Source organism: Protopterus annectens, chromosome 13.part0, assembly GCF_019279795.1.
Source record: "Protopterus annectens isolate FY-2018-M chromosome 13.part0, PAN1.0, whole genome shotgun sequence".
NCBI lineage: Eukaryota > Metazoa > Chordata > Ceratodontiformes > Protopteridae > Protopterus > Protopterus annectens.
The window spans coordinates 1,239,981,971-1,240,000,682 of NC_056747.1; the positions used below are offsets into that span (position 1 = coordinate 1,239,981,971).

At 41.3% G+C, this 18,712-nt stretch overlaps 1 protein-coding gene across 5 annotated transcripts in view; it reads left to right on the forward strand.

Moving 5' to 3' along the window:
- The window catches only part of LOC122788226 (solute carrier family 25 member 39-like), a 389,064-nt gene that overhangs the window by 254,069 nt on the left and 116,283 nt on the right, over nucleotides 1–18,712 (forward strand). For all 5 annotated transcript variants that reach the window (XM_044055249.1, XM_044055252.1, XM_044055251.1 and 2 more), the window contains one exon: nucleotides 11,479–11,652. In XM_044055249.1, coding sequence (XP_043911184.1) covers nucleotides 11,479–11,652 — 174 coding nt within the window. The remainder of the gene's footprint in view (nucleotides 1–11,478; nucleotides 11,653–18,712) is intronic.

Here is an 18,712-nt window from a genome sequence, read left to right on the forward strand (position 1 = left end):
CACATGTGTGTGCCCTGTTCAATCACAGCCTCACCTCAGGCTTTGTACCAAATGACGCACTGCTACAGTCATCCCTCTTCATAAAGGGGGAGCGACTACAAACCCTGGGAATTATTGCCCCATTAGCCTGATGAGTTGAATATGCAAGGCTATGGAGCACATCATCCTGTACCTAATTAACGAGGTTATAGGGAATCTCCAAACTCTAGATCCCACGCAGTTTGGTTTTGTGAAAGATAGCTCGTCTGCTCAACTTGGTTGACTTCTTTGAGTCAGTCACCAGAGCAGTGGATGAGTGCAAGGCAGTTCATATAGCCTACCTCGATCTGGCCAAGGCCTTTGATACTATTCCCCACTCAGTAATTATTAATCTCACCAAGCTAGGCATCAACCCCTATATCACTAGGTGGGTTGCAAATTGGCTCACAGATAAAACCCACAGTGTGAAAGTAGCAGACTCCAAGTCAGACTGCCGACCAGTCATGAGTGGAGTCCCACAGGGATTGATCCTGGGTCCTCTCTTGTTTGGCATCTACTTCTCAGAAGTATAGGCCAACACAGAGGAACTCCGGCTAACCAAGTTCACAGACGACTGCAAGCTGGGAGCCATTATTAACTCCCCAAGTGATGTAGACATCGTACAGAAAGGCCTAACTGAGACCAATGACTGGTGCCGAAACCAAATGCGGTCTCATCCCCTTTGGGAAGAACTCAGTTCCCACTATTTACCACACCAATGGGAGCCCACTGAACACTGAAGGTGTTGTAAGAGATCTGGGGACACAAGTTAACAGCAACCTCTCTTTTGACCACCACATTGCCACTGTGGTCAGAAAGTCCTATGTTGCACATCTCATTGCCATGGGTTTTGCATCCAGGAAGAAATAGGTCCTCTCTCTCTACTCTTCTGTTATTAGGCCAATCAAGTATAATGCCCCATTTGGCATGTACCTCACTAGACACAGGCAACAGCTGGAAAGGCCACAAAAGTATCTCACAAACAGGATCCTAGTCCTTGAACATATGTCTTACATGGACAGACTCCAAAAACTCCAGCTATTCTCCATCTCATATCGTCTACTAAGAGGCGATCTCTGCTTGACTTACAAAGCCATGTCTGACCCAGCTCTGTTAGAAATGCTACATGTAAAGAAATCCCAATCCCTGCGCACCACATGTTCCAGAGACCTCAACCTCATTACCACAATCAACAGAACATGCTGGAGGGATAGACTTATAACCCAGAGACTGCCCATGCTCTGGAATAGACTTTCCATACATGTCAAGCAGAGCACCTCACTGGCCCTCTTCAGTAGGAATCTTGATGAGTGGATGGGAAATAGAAAGTTCACCCCAGGGATCACTCCAGTGGCTGTACTTGATAGAGGCACTGGGAGCTAACATTGGGCGGCACAGTGCCAGGGCACTTCTATGGGCTAGGCTTGTAAAGGCTGCAGGGCCATTAGACTAGTACACACCTATGAACCTATGAATTGCTTGGCAATGTACTATGGCTTCCTTAGGATGTTTCCAGGGAGAGAGTACATGGCTAATAAGCATATGCCTCTTCTCCCAGAATGTCTCATTAGCATTCCGCACAGCCATGTAGCCAGTCCTTGCCGATGCTACACATCTTTGGGTTAGATTACAAAAAAAAATCATCCTGATGTATTATTTTAAGACAAAAAAGAAAGTAGTGGAAGAATAGACAAGCTGTTCAGACTAAGAAGATAAGGAAAGGTGTATATGAAGAAGATAACATAACAGAAGTATGAAATGTGTATTTTGTGAACCAGGCAAGTGCAGGGTAGGGGAATTGGTTGAGAAAAAGGCACATAAAGATATCAGAATGAAACTGCCAGAGTTGTATATTGGACCAAAGCAGCTCAACAGAAGGTATTTGCCTAAGGAGTAAGGGGTGGGCAGAATGGAATCAACTGTTTTGCAAAACCCAGACAGACTCCCACTAGATTGTAGGAAGAAGCACTTGTTGCCTCTGTTGTGATGTACATGCTGGAGGGTGAGCAGTGGTATGGAAATGCATGATGGATGTAAATTACATTAAATGGATAGATGCAACGGTAACTCTAAATAATCGAGCATTAATACAAGGATGTTTTGGGACCACATGAGCCACCTCCTAAGTTGCTAAAGGTGGTGATGGTAGCCTGTGGTTAATCAGCAGCTTAGCTGTTCAGTCTCTCCTTACAAACTTAAGTGGTACCACAGAAAATGAAGAACAACACTCCCCTTGTACAAGGGTGAATCTAGGAGGGACTTGACAGTTTACAGCACTGATGGTCTATTATATCCACCCCTTGGAAAAAAAGCCTACAGAATGGGCTGCTGTACTCCTGAATGGTTAACTGTCTTGCAGATGAGTGAAATTATGGCATTGTTAGGTAGATGTGCTGCTAGTCTAATTTATCCAGTCATGTGACTTGATCATCAGAGCGAGACTGAAGAGGGAACCAAATAATTTAACTGTATTTAAATTTCAGTAAGGCTTGTGACCCAGTGCCATACAGGAAATTGGATATAGCATTAGAAGGTATGGAACCCAAAATAATGACAACAGTAAGCTGTTAGCAGCAGAGCTGCAGGTGTCATTCGGCAACCTAACATAATGATAGTGACCACTAAGTGGGTGTCACAAGATTTTACTTAGGAGTCCTCATTACTGCGGGCACTGTATGGATACATCTGTTCCAGGTCCATTCATCTTGTTTTGTAAATGCCAAATTTCCATACCGACTGTGCTGTTCTCACCCTGACCCATGCATGGTATCTATGTGTGGGTTAAAAGGGAGTGAGGGCAAAAAGGCAGCTGCTGAGAAAAAACTGGGCAGTTTATTGTAGTACAAGTGAAGTAGCTGTAATACAAGGGTTGTGCACATGCACTGCATTATAGATATTCCATTTATTAAGTATCAAACATACATATGCACATTTGCTCATGTAATGTTGGTGGCAATGTTAGTTTACCAGCAATGTTATCACCATTAATTTGGATAAACCCATTTCTTTATCTAGCCATGCAATGTGTAATACGTAAGATCTGACATGGGAGGACATGTGACAGAGGATGCAATTCTGCATCTTGAGTAAGAGTAAGAATTTAGCTGTCCTTAAATGAGTCAGAAATGAAACTTAACCCTAAACGTCATACCCACTCAACAGAAGAGCTTACCTTGGTAATCAAAATGATAATCTTGATATGCCATTAACACTAATTAAGATGCTTCTAGAATTTTTAGGAGACTGTCATTTGATTTATAGTTTGTATAGCTGGACATTAAAAGGAGAGCAGTGCACACTCAAAATTCAGCCAAGTGTTCATTATCTTAAAAAAAAATCTCTTTCCTGTCTCAGACTAAAAGACCCTTTTCTCCCATTTTGTTTTTCAACAGCAAGGTAGTGTCATGCGGTCATGCAGCAAATCTCCTAATCTTTCTTTATTGCATTAAAATTAAATATATAAATGAAAGCATTTCAGAGTACCAGTGGAAGCTAGCCTGTCTTGGCTAATAGGTTTTTGTTCACTTTGCTTTGTTGTTTGCATAACTTAAGTGCTAGTTAAGTCCATTAACAATTTGTTTAACAGGCTTATACAACACATGTAAAAGCATGCTGCCCATTAATAGATGTCATCACATGGCATGGCATTGTTTCTAACCTGCTGACTTGGGTAGAGCTTAAATTAGACACCTCCTCAAGGCAAGTAAAGTACTGCTGCAGTTAAGGGGCTTCGGTTTTTCAGTCATGAGAAACCGGGCTAATGAGAAGGAACACATGGTAGCCTTACGTAATTTGTTCATTGTTTTGTTTTGCTAGCATACTTAATGAAATGTTACTTTAAAATATGTGGAGCTAGATAATGGGAAAACGTAGCAGAATACACAGTTTAAAACATCACCATCTTTTACTTAATTCTTCCATTGCTATTACATGTATGGTGACACTGCTTGTGCAGTTACCACACCAACCAAAGCAATGCACATTTTACATTATATGTATACAGTTATGTTATTACTGCTTTGTGAAACCAGAGCAAAGTGTTTAAAACTTTTCTTTGTGACTGGAAAACAAAATGAAACTGGAACAATTGGTGCTGTAGCTGGTTTAATGCATGATCTTATCAGGAAACTGCAAACTTTTCCAGTTCTAATCCTTTCCTGTTAAGTATGTAAACTGTGGTAAGTGTCCGAGAGATACTTGGTTTACAGAATGTATGGACAGACTGTTAATGTATTTTGTGAACGGGTCTACAGCACTGACTTTGTCTCGGGTAGTCTTCTTTTGTTATGGGGGTTTACAGTAGTGTTGACCATTCAAACTGTAAAGTTGTAGGAGGTAAATAGAAAAAAACATATGCATTTTCTTCCTCTCCAGAACTACGTGGACACGGTAAGTCTTGAGGCCTTGTACCATCAGTCTGCCATGTCTTCAGGCAGCTGTCACAGACATCCTACCCAAGAAAAGATATATATAGTGGAGATGTACCCCTGAATAGGAGGGGGTATAGCTCAGTGGTAGAGATTTTATATAGGTCAAAAGGTTCCACGGTTCAAATGGTGTGGCTTTGCCCATTTATAAATTATTTACCCATAAGTTTACTCTTTGTGTAAGTAGTATGCCCCCCTCACTGAGTGATGCAGTAAATCTACCTACTAAACTATGTGGGTTGCATTGCTAGCCTTTATGGTCACCCAGGCTGCTTGCTTAGTATGAAACTATGAGGTAGGGAAAGTTAATTCAATCCCCAGAAGGCTTCCTAAGTCTGAGGGCACCAGATGCAGTGTAGCATTTTTTGAGACTCCCAGCTTTGGTGTCCTGTTTGTAGGACTCTTGACAGTGCCCTTCTAGAGGCTGCCCTGCCATTAGAACTTAGTATGTCCTCCTGAACTTAAATTCCCCTTTGCTGGCATCAGAGTGCAGTGCGTTAAATGTAGTTACCAAGGGAGAGGACAATGCAATCTTGGTCCTTGTGTCTGTGTACTTGTCTGTCAGTTAAGATAGTGGATTAAGGTTCTGAGCTGTTAATGAGCCACTTCTTGTATTCAAGGGTTTGATTACCTCTGCCTCCATTTGCTGATTGTGTGATTCTAAGCAAGTCACTTAATCAGGCAGTATTCCTGGGTTGCCTCTGAAAAGGGGAACCCTTTATTCAGTGGGCTTGCCAAATTAACAAGTAAAAAAGCAAAATGTCAGTCATGAGGTAGAAGCTTGGGAAGCCCTTGAGGTTACCATGCTCTTTGAGATGCCTTCCTCTTCCAACTTGAGGATTTTAATGTTCAGGTCCTTTATGTGTATTTCTTCAGTCTCTTTGCAACTCACAGTGTCACAGACAGCAGAGTTCTCGCATCCCTATCATTTCAGGGTCCTTCCCAGGAGTGGTTCAAATGGTGCAAGTGTAGAACATTATTTTCTCTTTTTCAGTTCATGCCTATTTGAGCATTCCTAATGTGATTTGATGTGCAAATCCACTACACCATGCATACGTTAATGTTACTTGACAGGTCACCTGCTTGAAGTAATGTATTTGTGCATACTGTGGGGAAATAGTTGCTTATGAATATTCAGTAACTCCTTTAACTATTTATAAACAGAGACTCTCAGTAACTCCTTTAGCTATTTATAAACTAAGACTCCCAGTGATTGTTTTGTGTCATAATTTGCCCCCTGTAAAATGTTTGATTTTCTGGAACATTAATGTTTAAAATCTGTCCCTTTTTCTGGGCTCTGTTCCTTAATCATTGTTGATTTTGTTCCTGACTTTTGAGCCCAGAAGCTGAGTGGTTTGCCAGTAGTGCTGCCATGCCTCACACAGACTCTTAGCTGAACTGCTGTGTGGAGAAAAACATTAACTAAATGCTGCACAAAATATCTGTCTGTTTTTTTTCTGGTACGTCCCTGATTTTGTCTCTATTTATTTATTTTTTTTACTTGGCCTTTGCAAAACTTCTGGTACGTCACTGAGGAATAGTCTATAGTGCCAGATACTGAGGTCTCTCTACTTATGCTTCAGAAAGTAGTAGTTGATGCAAACCCTGTAGCTCTATTAACTTTGATACCCTTATACAGGAACACTACAATAAAAGCTTTACCTTTATTATATTTACTCTGGAAGGGCAACAGTAAGCCCAGATGCCAGCATGCACTATATGTTGTGATCAATGTACTACCCAAGTAAACAAATTAAAATAAATAATACACACAAGCGCACACATGTATAAACACACACGGACACGCATTGTAAACACACACCTGTAAGCACACACACGTATACATATTCACACATATGTAGTCACACACACACACATATATATATATATATATATATATATATATATATATATATATATATATATATATATATATATATATATATATATATATATATATGAGCCTCTTACTTTATGCCCATATTACTGCTGTAATTCGGAACTTGATGTCAGTATCTGGTTACTATACTTTGATCACTGTAATTTATGTTGTGCTTTAAATGGCTGTAAAAAGTCTTTTGCTGTTTTTGCAGCAATGCCTGCCTTCTAGATATGCTGTCAATGGCTTCAGAAATATTAATGTTGCTTGTATATCTTTGCTGGTATTTGTTGAACATTCAATTTTGCTGTAGCATGTTTGTTACTAGCTACAAATGATGAAAAAAAAATCATTTTACTTTGTTTATCTATACATTAAATGTGTCATTTATATAATGTTTTGCCATAATGCCCCATGTCTTGGCTGAAAAGTGTCACTCTACATAGGATAGTTCATTTACATAGTTAAGAGTCAATCAATTAATAAATTAATACAATAAATAGAGAGATGCATGCATGCAAGCAATTACACAAATCCTGGTGCCTAAGAAGCCTTCAGGGGAGAATAAAACGCATTCAAATGAAGAACCTCTTAAAACATAAACTAAACAAAAATGCAGTAGAGTAAAATTATTGAAATATTTTCAGCTGCATTATTTAAGCCAGTAGGCATAAGTCTTGTACTTTTAAAATAAAAGTATTCACCTTGTATAATAACAGTTGCTGTACTGAAACTACAGTAATAAACTTGAGGTACTTAGAATAAATGTGTGGAAAAGTAATTCACTTCTACTGTTCTGACAAAAATAAAGATGCTTGTCAAGAAGACTTTTCTTTTTTAGCATGTCTAATGTCCCTCAGGTGATAAAGCAACTTATTTTTTCATTTCACTTACATAATATAGTTGTGGGGTTTCATAAACTACACTAGGTGTATCACAAGTGAGGTTACCCTAGACATCAAAATTTAATACAACTGACTGAGGAAAATGATTAAATACAAACTCAACCAAGACACCTGCCATAAGGGTCGCCGCTTATCTTGTACTGAAGTCTGAACCTAGCAACTGTGAGTAAACCTATCTGAGAGCCCTTTACCCTTTCTGTAAATAATGTTAGGCTTAAATATCCAATATTTCCTAATGATACTAACTAAAGAAGGGATGACATTACATTTCAGTAATAAAAATGGTATGTTTGCCTTTCTGCAAAAAAATATTTACAAATTGTACCACCTTTAAAGTGTTCTCTTAGTTCTTATATGTATATTATGGTACTCTATAGCACAGGTGTCATGATGCAATTTACCCCATTATACCAATGTTTATGTGAGGAGTTTCTTCATAAAAAAAAGGTTTGAAACATTCTGTTGAGAACACATCCATGTCATTCTACCATATTCCTCTGTGATGTCACTATGGAGAGAGTGGGTGGTTCATCCGTGGACTATAATGGCTGGCACCCTGTGTACATTTAGTGGTGCATCCTTTAAAGACTATGAACACCCCCACTCGATCCTTTGGGTGAAATCATGAAGAGAAGTTCAAGTAAAATTTGCCTGACATCAACACTGGGAGAAGCATTTTTTTTAAAGTTTTTAAAATTAAATCGGGTTTATGGAAAACAAAAATGATTGAGGGGAAAATGTAATACAGTACTGGAGGAAGTGATGTTGACCAAATGCCCTCTACCAAGACATTACCAAGACGTGTATGACATTTTAAAATAAACTTTGCATACTGTTTGTCATATTTATATGAGATAAGATATTAACCAGAGCTCCTTGGCCAGCTCAAGGACGAAGCAGAGGAAATTTCTGATAACTCTGAAGATAAACATTTTTGAATTATCACATCAATTACTTGGATGGATAAACATGCCTTCAAATGTGTCATTTAATAGTGTGGGTGCAGCCTCCAGGGCTGCTGTCATAGAGTCAGTAATTAGGAGGGACATGCATGGCTTGATGGTACATCCCCTGTCAGAATATGTCAGACAAGCTCATTAATCTCCCCTTTTCCAAGACATGGCAGAGAATACCCAGTCAAAAGCTCCTCTTACTACAGTTGTTCATGTAAAGTTAAGTAGACAAATGGAAAAAAGTGGACACAAGAAAGAATGGTAAGAGGACTATAGAGTGAATCCTGGGGGCTGAAGCCTAGATAGAGACCAGCCATGACTAATGCATGTATTCCTTCCCTCCCCTAAACAAAGTCTCACTTCATAAACCCCTTCTCCAGATCCATCACAGCATCAAAACATAGACATCTGGTTGCTATTGTTTACAAAACATTGGCTACAAATAACATTGGACAAATGAGTATTGCAGGTGGTTTCCCAGAGGCACAGATTATAATTCTACTCAGACCAAGGTTCCAAGGGATCGCAGACGTTTCAAGGGATCCAAGATATAAAGTGCAACCCTTGCTACAGCCAGAGGCTGTAGAGGGGGTATCAAAGGATGAAAAGCACAGCCTTCTATTTCAGACTGTTTCTGGAGTCCAGAAAATTGGCATCAGAGGGCCATTCTGGCTTATCAGATTCAAACAAGTTCTTAAAAGTGATTTAAAATTCAAATTGCTAACCCTACATACCCACTTATCCCACCTGTTTCCACAGACTCTGATGGTCATTGTGGTTTCACGCATGTCTGTCTTAATAGCTCGTTCACAGGGACCACAGATTTTTTTTCTCAGGTTTAAACCATGTGGGCTGTCACTACTAGATTACTTTACTGTTTGTCTTGGCTACCATTTCCACTTCAAGTGCCTGTCATCAGTTTTTCCTCTCTGCCTAACCTGAGGTATTTATATTTACTCTTCCCTGAATGAATGTCTCCTTCAGGACGATTCCCAGAAAGGGGTAGAGAGGGTGCTCCTCTTTGCCCTCATTTTTAATCAGAACCTCAACCCCTATCTCTCAACTTCCCCATAATCTAGTCTTAGCATAGAACAGTGGTGCTCCTGGGACTGGATTTGAGAGTACAGGCCAGATGGCCACATTATGTCAGGGCAGCATGGAATTGCTGGCAGATTACTTCGTGAGCACGTCAAAAAAGAATGCAAGTTCTGCAGGGAATATACAACACAAGGCGCATGGCCTCTACAATCCTCGTTGTTTCCCCAGTAATATTACATATGATGTAACCACAGTGGTACCTCCTGTAGAGACGAAAACACGAATTTGGTGTGTAAAGGCGTTTATGGAGTGTATTTTCTGCGTGGTGTGGATTGAATAAAGGAATTATAATTATATATATATATATATATATATATATATATATATATCTCGTTCGAGTATCAGCTTTTCCTTAGCACTCTTTTGCTTGGTTTATTAGTCTTTTTTGAGTGCTTAACCACAGCGTTTTGAGTTACATGTCAGAAAGGGTCATTTTGTAGAACAGCTGATACGGTAAGATGTACCTGTGTCTGAAAAGATTAGGAGGAATGTTGAAATGATGCTGCAGGAAATCTTTGTCTGTGCAGTATAGACTTAGGCTGGAGGGTTTATTCAGCCTGTCTTAAAATTCCTGTTAGCATTTCTGAATGAGATTTTGTTTGGCATCCAACCTGGCAAGCTGTCCAGACTGTGAACTGTGTATTGACTGGTACATCTCCAAAACTAAACTTTACTCATCTTAGTTACATGAGTAGGTAAACTACAGTTCCTCAAACAAGGCATCTTCTGTCAAGACAAGTCCAGGAAAACTGCAAAAGGAAGTTAACATGATTTCTGGCTTTGCAGCCTCTTCTGCTGCAGATGCAGTTCAATTATTTTGTTTAGTGCTGGCCACAAAGATTGTTCAAATGTGTGACACAGCTCCTCTGGTTTGTACTCTGATTCCATGAAATTTGCTGCAGGCTGATTGTAGATTTTTGGGTACATTGGTTGTACTGTGTGGGCTTCACTTTATAACAGCTTCTTTAGAGAGTCTGTGGTGATTCCTGTGCAAAACCTTCTTGCACCCTGTTAAGTGACCAGATTGCAGACATGTGCCTAACCTTCCTTTTCTAATGTAAGGTGTGGAAAGGTTGGTTGTATACATATCACGACAGTTCAGTTAGCTGTTGCTCTTCATACTTACATACATACATGTCCAGCTACTTTTTGGAGGACATTGCACAGATGCCCCTTCCCCTATGGAAGTGATAGATAAAAGGTGGGGGTCTGTTTATCCACTTTTACCTCTCTATCTACTGGAGTACCTGGGGTTTCTATGTAAATTCTTGTGTTCAGACATCTAGTAATTTAAACTGTAACTCAGAGGGTTTCAGAGAGTGTTTTCTGATATAAATTGCTCTCTTATTTTTGTCATGCTGTATACCTCAGTTTATTGTTTTTCTTACTTTTTCCACGTCTTTCATATGCGTTAATTAGTATGGTATATGACTGCTGTTAGAAGACTTGCTAACTAATGTGGTATGGTATATCACTGCTATGTTGCTGATACCCCCATATATTTATCTCTTAACAAAAGCTTTGAACAATTAATTACTCTTGAGTGGCTGTTTTTTGAGGTTTGGAACTAGTTGTCTGCAACTTGACTTGGGCTGATCTTGGATTTGTCTGAAGTTTCGCAGCATAACTGTCCATGTGCATCAGTGCCCTCTGATCACTCAAGAGTTTTCTTTGATGATAATTTATGGTTGAGTATTGTTGATTGGCTGTGTAGCTTGGGTTTTGGCTAGGATGGAAGGTGCTGGTCCCTAGATTTGACTTTGGGTGCAGCACATTGCAGTAGTAGTTAGTTATGGGTAGTGGATTGCTGATATGAACCGGTGCATACCCAGTCTTATGTCATCGCCACATACCTGCTTCTGTGGTGGAAGTGCAAAAGGAAATCGCAGAGGATGCCTGTTTGCTGCTGGCATACTCGTAGAAATCATGGTTTTGGTAGCAATTTGTCATCCATTCCCAAACAAGATAAGGTCAATGGACATTAGAAACTGGATGCCCTTTTCCTATGCCCCCACTACGTGAGGGTAGAGTGAAGAAGTGAGGTATGGATTTAGAGAATTGCTGGTACTGAGTGCAACTGCAGCCGCTGAGATTTTAATTGTTATAACTCTATAGATTAAATCAAAAAATGTATTAAAAGAAGGCTTATTGTGACAAACTAGATTGTTTCATAAGCATTCTCTTTCTCTCTTTTCCAGTGGGTTCAGTGACTGTTATCAGTCCTCTGGAGTTGGTCCGTACGAAGATGCAGTCCCGACAGTTGACGTATCGTGAACTGTGTGTGTGTATACAGTCTTCAGTGGCTCAGGATGGCTGGTTGTCCTTGTGGCGGGGGTGGGGTCCAACAATACTCAGGGATGTGCCTTTCTCGGGTGAGAATTTTTCAGACTTACCAGCATCTTTTATATATTACATTGTTTATGGACTTGGCACTATGAAATTTACTGAGGTTTACACCGTATTTTTGTTATACTGTTTCATGCATTATGTAGTTCATGATAGAGTACATATCTGTTTGATCTTTGTTGCAGTCCTGCATGTCACATTTTAAAAGTGTATCCTATAACACATGCCCATTAACTGCATAAGTAAACTGTTAATCTTCCTTTGACACTTTGTATGGATTATAAAAAGGATTCAGCAAGATGCAAATATAAAGGTACAGTTGTCATCCCAAGGTGCCTTGGAGGTCAAACATCAAAAAATGTCTTCAGGGAATAACTAAGGCAGACACACCAGTCATGCTGTTGCAAGTTGTAGAGTTTTGTGTAGAAACAAATGAGCAGTTTGTAAAGCTCTGTACAGACTGTGAAGTATTGCATTCTTAGTAATTGACATCTTCTGAATTATGGTGCCTTTGGGCTTTTTTGGGTACTTGCATACCCAGCAGCACAGTAATGACCAGCCGGGCACTTTTTTGCTGGCCAGTGATAACAGCAGTGTGTGACAAGATAATTTTTGAAAACCCTGCAGAACAGCTGTAGCTGCAAACTATGCAAACTTCATTTGGTGAGCATCTTTATTTTTACATGTTTGACAAATGGCTGGAATAATGCTAACTGGCATCATTAAGAGACCGTTTTATTATTTGATATCTATTCTGATGTTTCTTAACACTCTATGTGGCAATGCGTTCTGTGCATGAGGAAGGGCGATTAAATCTGAGATTTTCCATTGCACATACAAAGCTTTACAGTGGAGTCATCACTTGTACTAGGTCTGTTCTGACATCAGATTGAGTCACCTTTTCCACACACTCGTCCTTGCTTACCATGTCGTTGATTTCTTTTAGTAGAGACTCTATTACTCTGGCTTTTCTCATCTGTGATTCAGTTGTGTAATCTAGCCCAAGCAGAAGCCTGCTAGGTTGGTTGCAGTGAATAGTTCCAGCTGCTCTCCCCCTATTTGATCCAGGTTATCTCCTGCCTGGAGTAAACAGCTCACTCTGAGATTCTACAGCATTTATAAACACCTTTCTAACTTTTTTCTTTTTCTTTTCTTTTTTTTTAACAAAACAAACAGCACAACAGCCTATCCCTTTATTGTCCAAATGACTCCATGTGGCCGCAGTCAAATTTAATAAGAATGATGTCTATAATTTTTATTAAAGTTTAATTCAATAACCACTAAACTACTTAAGCAATAACTGACAATGTGTTGTGTTATATTGAAGATTTACCCACGGTTAATGTGGTTTCATCACGAGGGCGAAGCCCGAGTGATTAAAGCCAACCGTGGGTAAATTTCAGTATACCACAACCACAGAGTCTGTTATTGCTATTATACAATGACATTATTTAAGAAAAAAAATACTTACTTTTCTTAAATAATGTCTTTGTATAATGGCGCCATACTGTCCTTCCACGGCTGGTGGTGTCTTGCTGCCTTGTTTTGATGTACGGAGCACGCATATGGGACTTGCGTTCCCAAGCATACCTAGTACATCAATGCTTTGAAAAGGGAACAGCAGAGAAAAGAAAGTCTCTATTGCTCCGTTTTTGTTTTCTTTTTCTTTATTTGTTGTTATTAAAAATAAAGTTTGGGCTACTTTAGGGGTAGGAGGGAGAGACAGACTGGAGGAAATGCAAAGAAAATCCGGTACATGTTTTTAGTTTTAAATAGCACACCTGATTTTCTTTGTATTTCCTCCATGCTGCCTCTTGGGTATGTCCGGAGTACAGACTATAGTTTTTTTGTTTTTTTTTTTTTAATTTTTGTCTTGGAAAAAAAAAAGTTTTGGAATATGCAAACGGAAAGTCGTCCGGGTGACCGGACCTTTTTCCATTTGTATATTCTGGGATTTACAATGAGCCCGCTGGTTGGGCTGGCCAATCAGCATGCATGTGAGGGAATAACTGAGTGTACATGTTGGAAATGGACAGTAGTTGCATTGTGACTGTGCTGTAAAATAGTATGATAGCAGATGTTTATAGTGGGCATGATATTGACTTTATTAACATCAGTATCCTGCAGCTTACTTTAGGAATGTTTTCTGTAAGCTGGTCATTTATTTTACTACCATTGACTTAAATTGTGGCAGACTTTATTGCTTCCAAAGGTAGATCATGACATGTTATATTTTATGATAAGTAGAAAAGAGTTTTTATAGGGTTAAAGTTCTGTACAGTCACACACCCAATATCAGGAGGCTAGTGCTGTGTTTTACACATCTTTATTTTTCTTCTGCATGTATGGTAGTGTGTGCTGCTTTAAAGAACACCTAGTCCAGGTAACACACTGCAATAAGCTGGAGTAATGGCACTTGCACATTCTGCACATTAAATGCTAGGCTGGAATCATCTTCGAAAATTCTTTTATTTATTTTGTGGTATCTGCTTTATCCAATTATGGGAGAATCTGCTGCTATCCTGCCAAAAGCTGGACGTAAGGCAGTGAATCAACCCATCAAACAGAATTGCAAAATATTTGTTTCTGTTACTAGATGCATGAAATGGATTGAAAATGACTTTTTAGCAAATGTTTCCTCAGGGGGACTTTGCCCTAGTCCAACTAATCACTGCAGGCCAGAGCTAAGAATAATTACACTTCATTCTTGTAAGTGGGTTTGAATTGCCATTTTTATAGTTACAGATCTCCTGCAAGAACACGTTCCCTATTTCGTACACTATTCTTTTGTAATTAAAGTATTTGTATGACAACTCTGTCCTATGCTTTCATTTCTGTTGTCAACTGAAATTCCTGTATAACTTTGCACAACAGCTGAATCTTCTGTATTCTCACCTTAAAGGGCTTGGATCATCACTGAAAAGGGACTTTGGACCAGCTCACTTACCCAGTCAACCAACCAAAATAAATATATAAATAGCTGCCTATTTTCTCTTGCCTTACAGTATATGGTAATGTTGTTTTTATTGCAACAGCTCCTCATATTCTCTGTTTTTTTTTGTTGTTGTTGTTTTTCATCTCCTTTAATTTAAATGTGTTCTTTTTCTATTTCATTTTCTCATTTTCTGCCTGACAGGTTAGTTTGTGAGTTTACATAAGCTTTCTTGTGTCCTCACACACGCAAGACTGCATATACACATGCATATGTGTGTACATGTGAGAGCATGTATATACACACACACGCACATAAACACACACACACATCCATATATTATGCTGGATAACCTGTTTTGCCTTATGCTAGCTTTGTTTTATAGTCATTAAGACAACTGGAAAATAATTCTGTTGCCTGCCCTGTCTTCCAACAGGAAAAGTGAGGAACATTTTCTTGAACATGGCAGTGTATAACATGGAGCAACATATTTTCTGTACTGGAAGCATTTTTGCTTTAACACTGAAGCATGACCTTCCTTTAACAAAGCCGAACTGTGATGGGTCCAGCATTTGCAGGTTGTCTATGTCCTCGTTTATCATGTCCATGATGACTCTTTCCATGACCTTACATATGAGGCTGGTCACACTTTTGTGACTGTAGTTACCTGGATCAGTAGTTGGACCTCCTTTTTGCAGGGGAATGGTTGTAGCCATCTTCCATTCCTTGGACTTCAAACCTGACTGTAGGCTCCGGTTGAAAAGTAGTGGACCAGGGAGGTCTTGTTTCATGCTATTTATTAAGTATCTCTGAATGTTATTGGGGCCAATTGATGCAGTGTTTTGGGCTTTGAAAAGTGTATTGATGACCTGTTCCTAGTAATGTTTGGAGGGACTGAGGTATGCAGGGTTTCCTTTAGACTACTGGGATGAGTGAGGGGAGGAATTTGAGTTGAACCATGACCTTTGGTTCAGTGTGGGTGATGAAATTTACAATAAATTCTGTGCATTGTTGCGTATTTCCCCTGAAGTTATGGGCATAGCTGTAGGAAGCTTTTGTGGTGTTGCTTTGCCTGAAAAGCTATTTTTACTTCAAACTGAGCTTTTGAAGTATTAACTAACCCTCTTTGCTATCTGTTTAGATTGGTCAGGGGCTTTTGTATGTAGGGCTTTGTTCCTCGTACGCTTGGCCAAAATTTATTTTCTTTTGTTGTATAACAGACTGATATTGTGATTCCACCAGGTTGGCGTTTTAATACGAGTGGGCATAGCTTGCTCTGTGTAGCTAGCTTAGCATATGCTGTGGTGTTTACTGGGTTTGGGAGTGCTTTGAATTTAACCAAGGTATCACTTAGTAGAGAGGTCAGCCTTGGAATAGTTCCTAAAGATTTTTTGTTTCTCTGGCTCCCCAGATTGTGTACTGCCTTATAGTCGGATCTGACTAGTGAAGACATCACATTTGGTGAGGAACACTTCTCCGTCATGTTCTCGAGTACAAGGTCAAGGATGTTTGCACCCCTGGTAGGAGAATGGACCAACTGTTCCAGGATGTTAGTATTAACAAAGTTTAGGAATTGCTGGGCTTGTGTATTAGAAGTGGTGTAGGATTCCCAATCTATAGAGGGGTAGTTGAGATCCCCCATGAATATTGTATTGGGTTGAATGGTGAGGGACTCTAGTACATTGAGATAGGTAGTATGCGTTTTATGGACCATGGAGGGGGCCTACGGGTTGCAAGGATATGGCACAAGACCCTGTTTATGGTGAGTTGCGCATGCATGAGTTCCAGTGTATCATACACTTTAACTATTGTGGATATGAGCTGGGTTTTACTATAGACTGAGACTCCTCCTCCTTTAGTTCTCTCGTGCACTAGCTGGTCTAAAGGTCATGTGCACTAGCTGGTCTAAAGGTGTGCATTACTGGTGTACTTTCCGATACTTTAAACCATGTATGTTAAGTTGTCAATCTCGCCTTCATTCTTGCTGGATGGGTTCGGAGCCGAGGCACTTGCTTTAGCTTGAGAACTCCTTTTACCAGCTCGAGGCAACCCTATATCCCATGATGCAAGGCGGAACTACCTCAGATCTCGTTTGCCGCTTAGCGAAAGAGGTCTCCTTTGCCAGCTGAGGTAAGTAATTTTCTTGTCAAAAGAGAAAAGCTTAGTTAGGGTTTTATTTCCCCCTTGTTTCCAATTTTATAGTCCAGTAGTGTGTTACAGCCCACCTTATTCCCTTATATTTCAAAACTTTTTATTTCCTTTAGTATAAAAGTTTAGTTAGGCCTAAACCCCATTGGTTAATCCCTACCTGTGTGTTGTGTGTTAGGGGATTAATTGTGTGTGTTTGTTGGGGTTTGTGTGTGACTTCCTCTAGGATAATGTCTAAGGAAGGCAAGGTCTCAGGCTTCAAGAAGTGTGACTCGTGCTGTCAGAAAATGTCTCTGACAGACGATCACACTTCTTGTGTTTACTGCCTGGGGCCTTTGCACCTGCAGGACTCCTGTGCTTTGTGTCACTCTTTTAGCCAGAGAGTCCTGCAGGAACGGAGGAATAAGCTTATCCTCCGTGGCTTACTTAAGCCAGAAGGTTCTCCGTCTAAAACAGGGTCTGGGAAACCTTCTAAGCCACCGAAGGCTCAGGCTTCAGTATCCAAGCCTCCTCCGGTGGCTCTGGCTCCGTCGGAGCCGAGATCGGCTCCGGCTGGAACCGATCTATCTACTTCAAAAGTAGTGGGTTCGGCACCGACTGGTTCCGACACCCTGTCTACTGTGGCCTTGTCGGCTCCGGCTGGAGCCGACACCTTATCCAGCATCGGAGCCGACACCTTATCCAGCATCGGAGCCGAGAAACCTTCGGCTCCATCTGGAATTCAGGGGACTTCGGCTCCGATGACTTCGTCCCGAAAGAGATCTCGGTCCCCTTCGTTGCAGAGTATCCACTCGGCTCCGGGGTCTCCTCTTTTGTCGGAGCGGAGCCATCGGAGCCGATCTTCGAGATCTTCCAGGCTGTCTGACCACGACTTAGAGAGGGTGGTAAGCAGGCTGTTGAAGTCGCAGGCACTGGCCCAAATGCTCCATAGCCCGTCTCAGCAGACTTCGGCTATTGTCTCACCCCTTGAACTTCCTCCTCTGACTCCACACCAGAGTTCGGAGCCGGAGCTTCTCGGGACAGCGACTGTTTCGGCGCCGGAGCCAATACATCCTTCGGCTCCGTCGTCCTCGGCTCCGATCTCCTCCTTGAGGCCTTCCTTGGAGGGATCCGGTCGTCGGGTTTCCCTTGTCGGCTCCGAGGGGGCTAGTGGCATCGGACCCTTGTCTGACCCCGCTCTCCCTCTCGGGGCTTCGGCTTTGGTAAGCTCGGCACCGACATCGGCCTCGGAGCCTTCCCTCTCAGTGGAGCCGGGAATTCCTGTATCCTCGGATCGGGGATATTCCGGCCTCCCGGGGAGGGGAGCCTTTGAGATGATGAGGAGTGTCCTGGCCTCTGAGCCAGGTCAACGGTCCATCCCTCTAGCTCCTCCCTCTTCAGTGCCTGTAGACACCTCTTGCCAGCCTCTTGCTCTCAGGCCCAGGGATCCATCGCCCCAGGTTTCCCCATTGGGAATTTCCTCCTCTTCCGAAGTTTCTCCTGATCCAGCAGGTGAACCCCCTCGGAAGAGGACGTGTAAGAGGAAACACACAGACTCCCCCGAGTCTACTACATCGGATACTGACTTAGATGAGTCGGAGGGTTCCCCACGATCCCCTTCTGTGGATGTCTCCTTTTCAGACATCCTTGAGCTCCTCAAACAGAGGGGGAATTGGCCATCCATTGATCCCTCCGAGGATGAGTCGGTATACCTGGAGGCTTTTGGATCCCGACCCTCCACCTCCTGGGTGTCTCCGCCTTTCGACCCACTTATGCAGGTAGTGGCTCGGAAGGCGTGGCTCCAGATTCTGTGGAACCTGTCCCCAGGAGACCATCCAAATTTATCACGGCCCCTACGGACAAACAGTTTCTTTCCAAGGGCGTCTCTGTGGATGCTATGGTGGTGGCGGCGGCCACTAAGAAGGAACTGGCGGATCCTTCAGTACCTGTCCATCCTCCTAACAAGGATTCTAGGACCATGGACAGGTATGGAAAGCAGATGTTTTCTTCAGCGACCTTTGCTATGC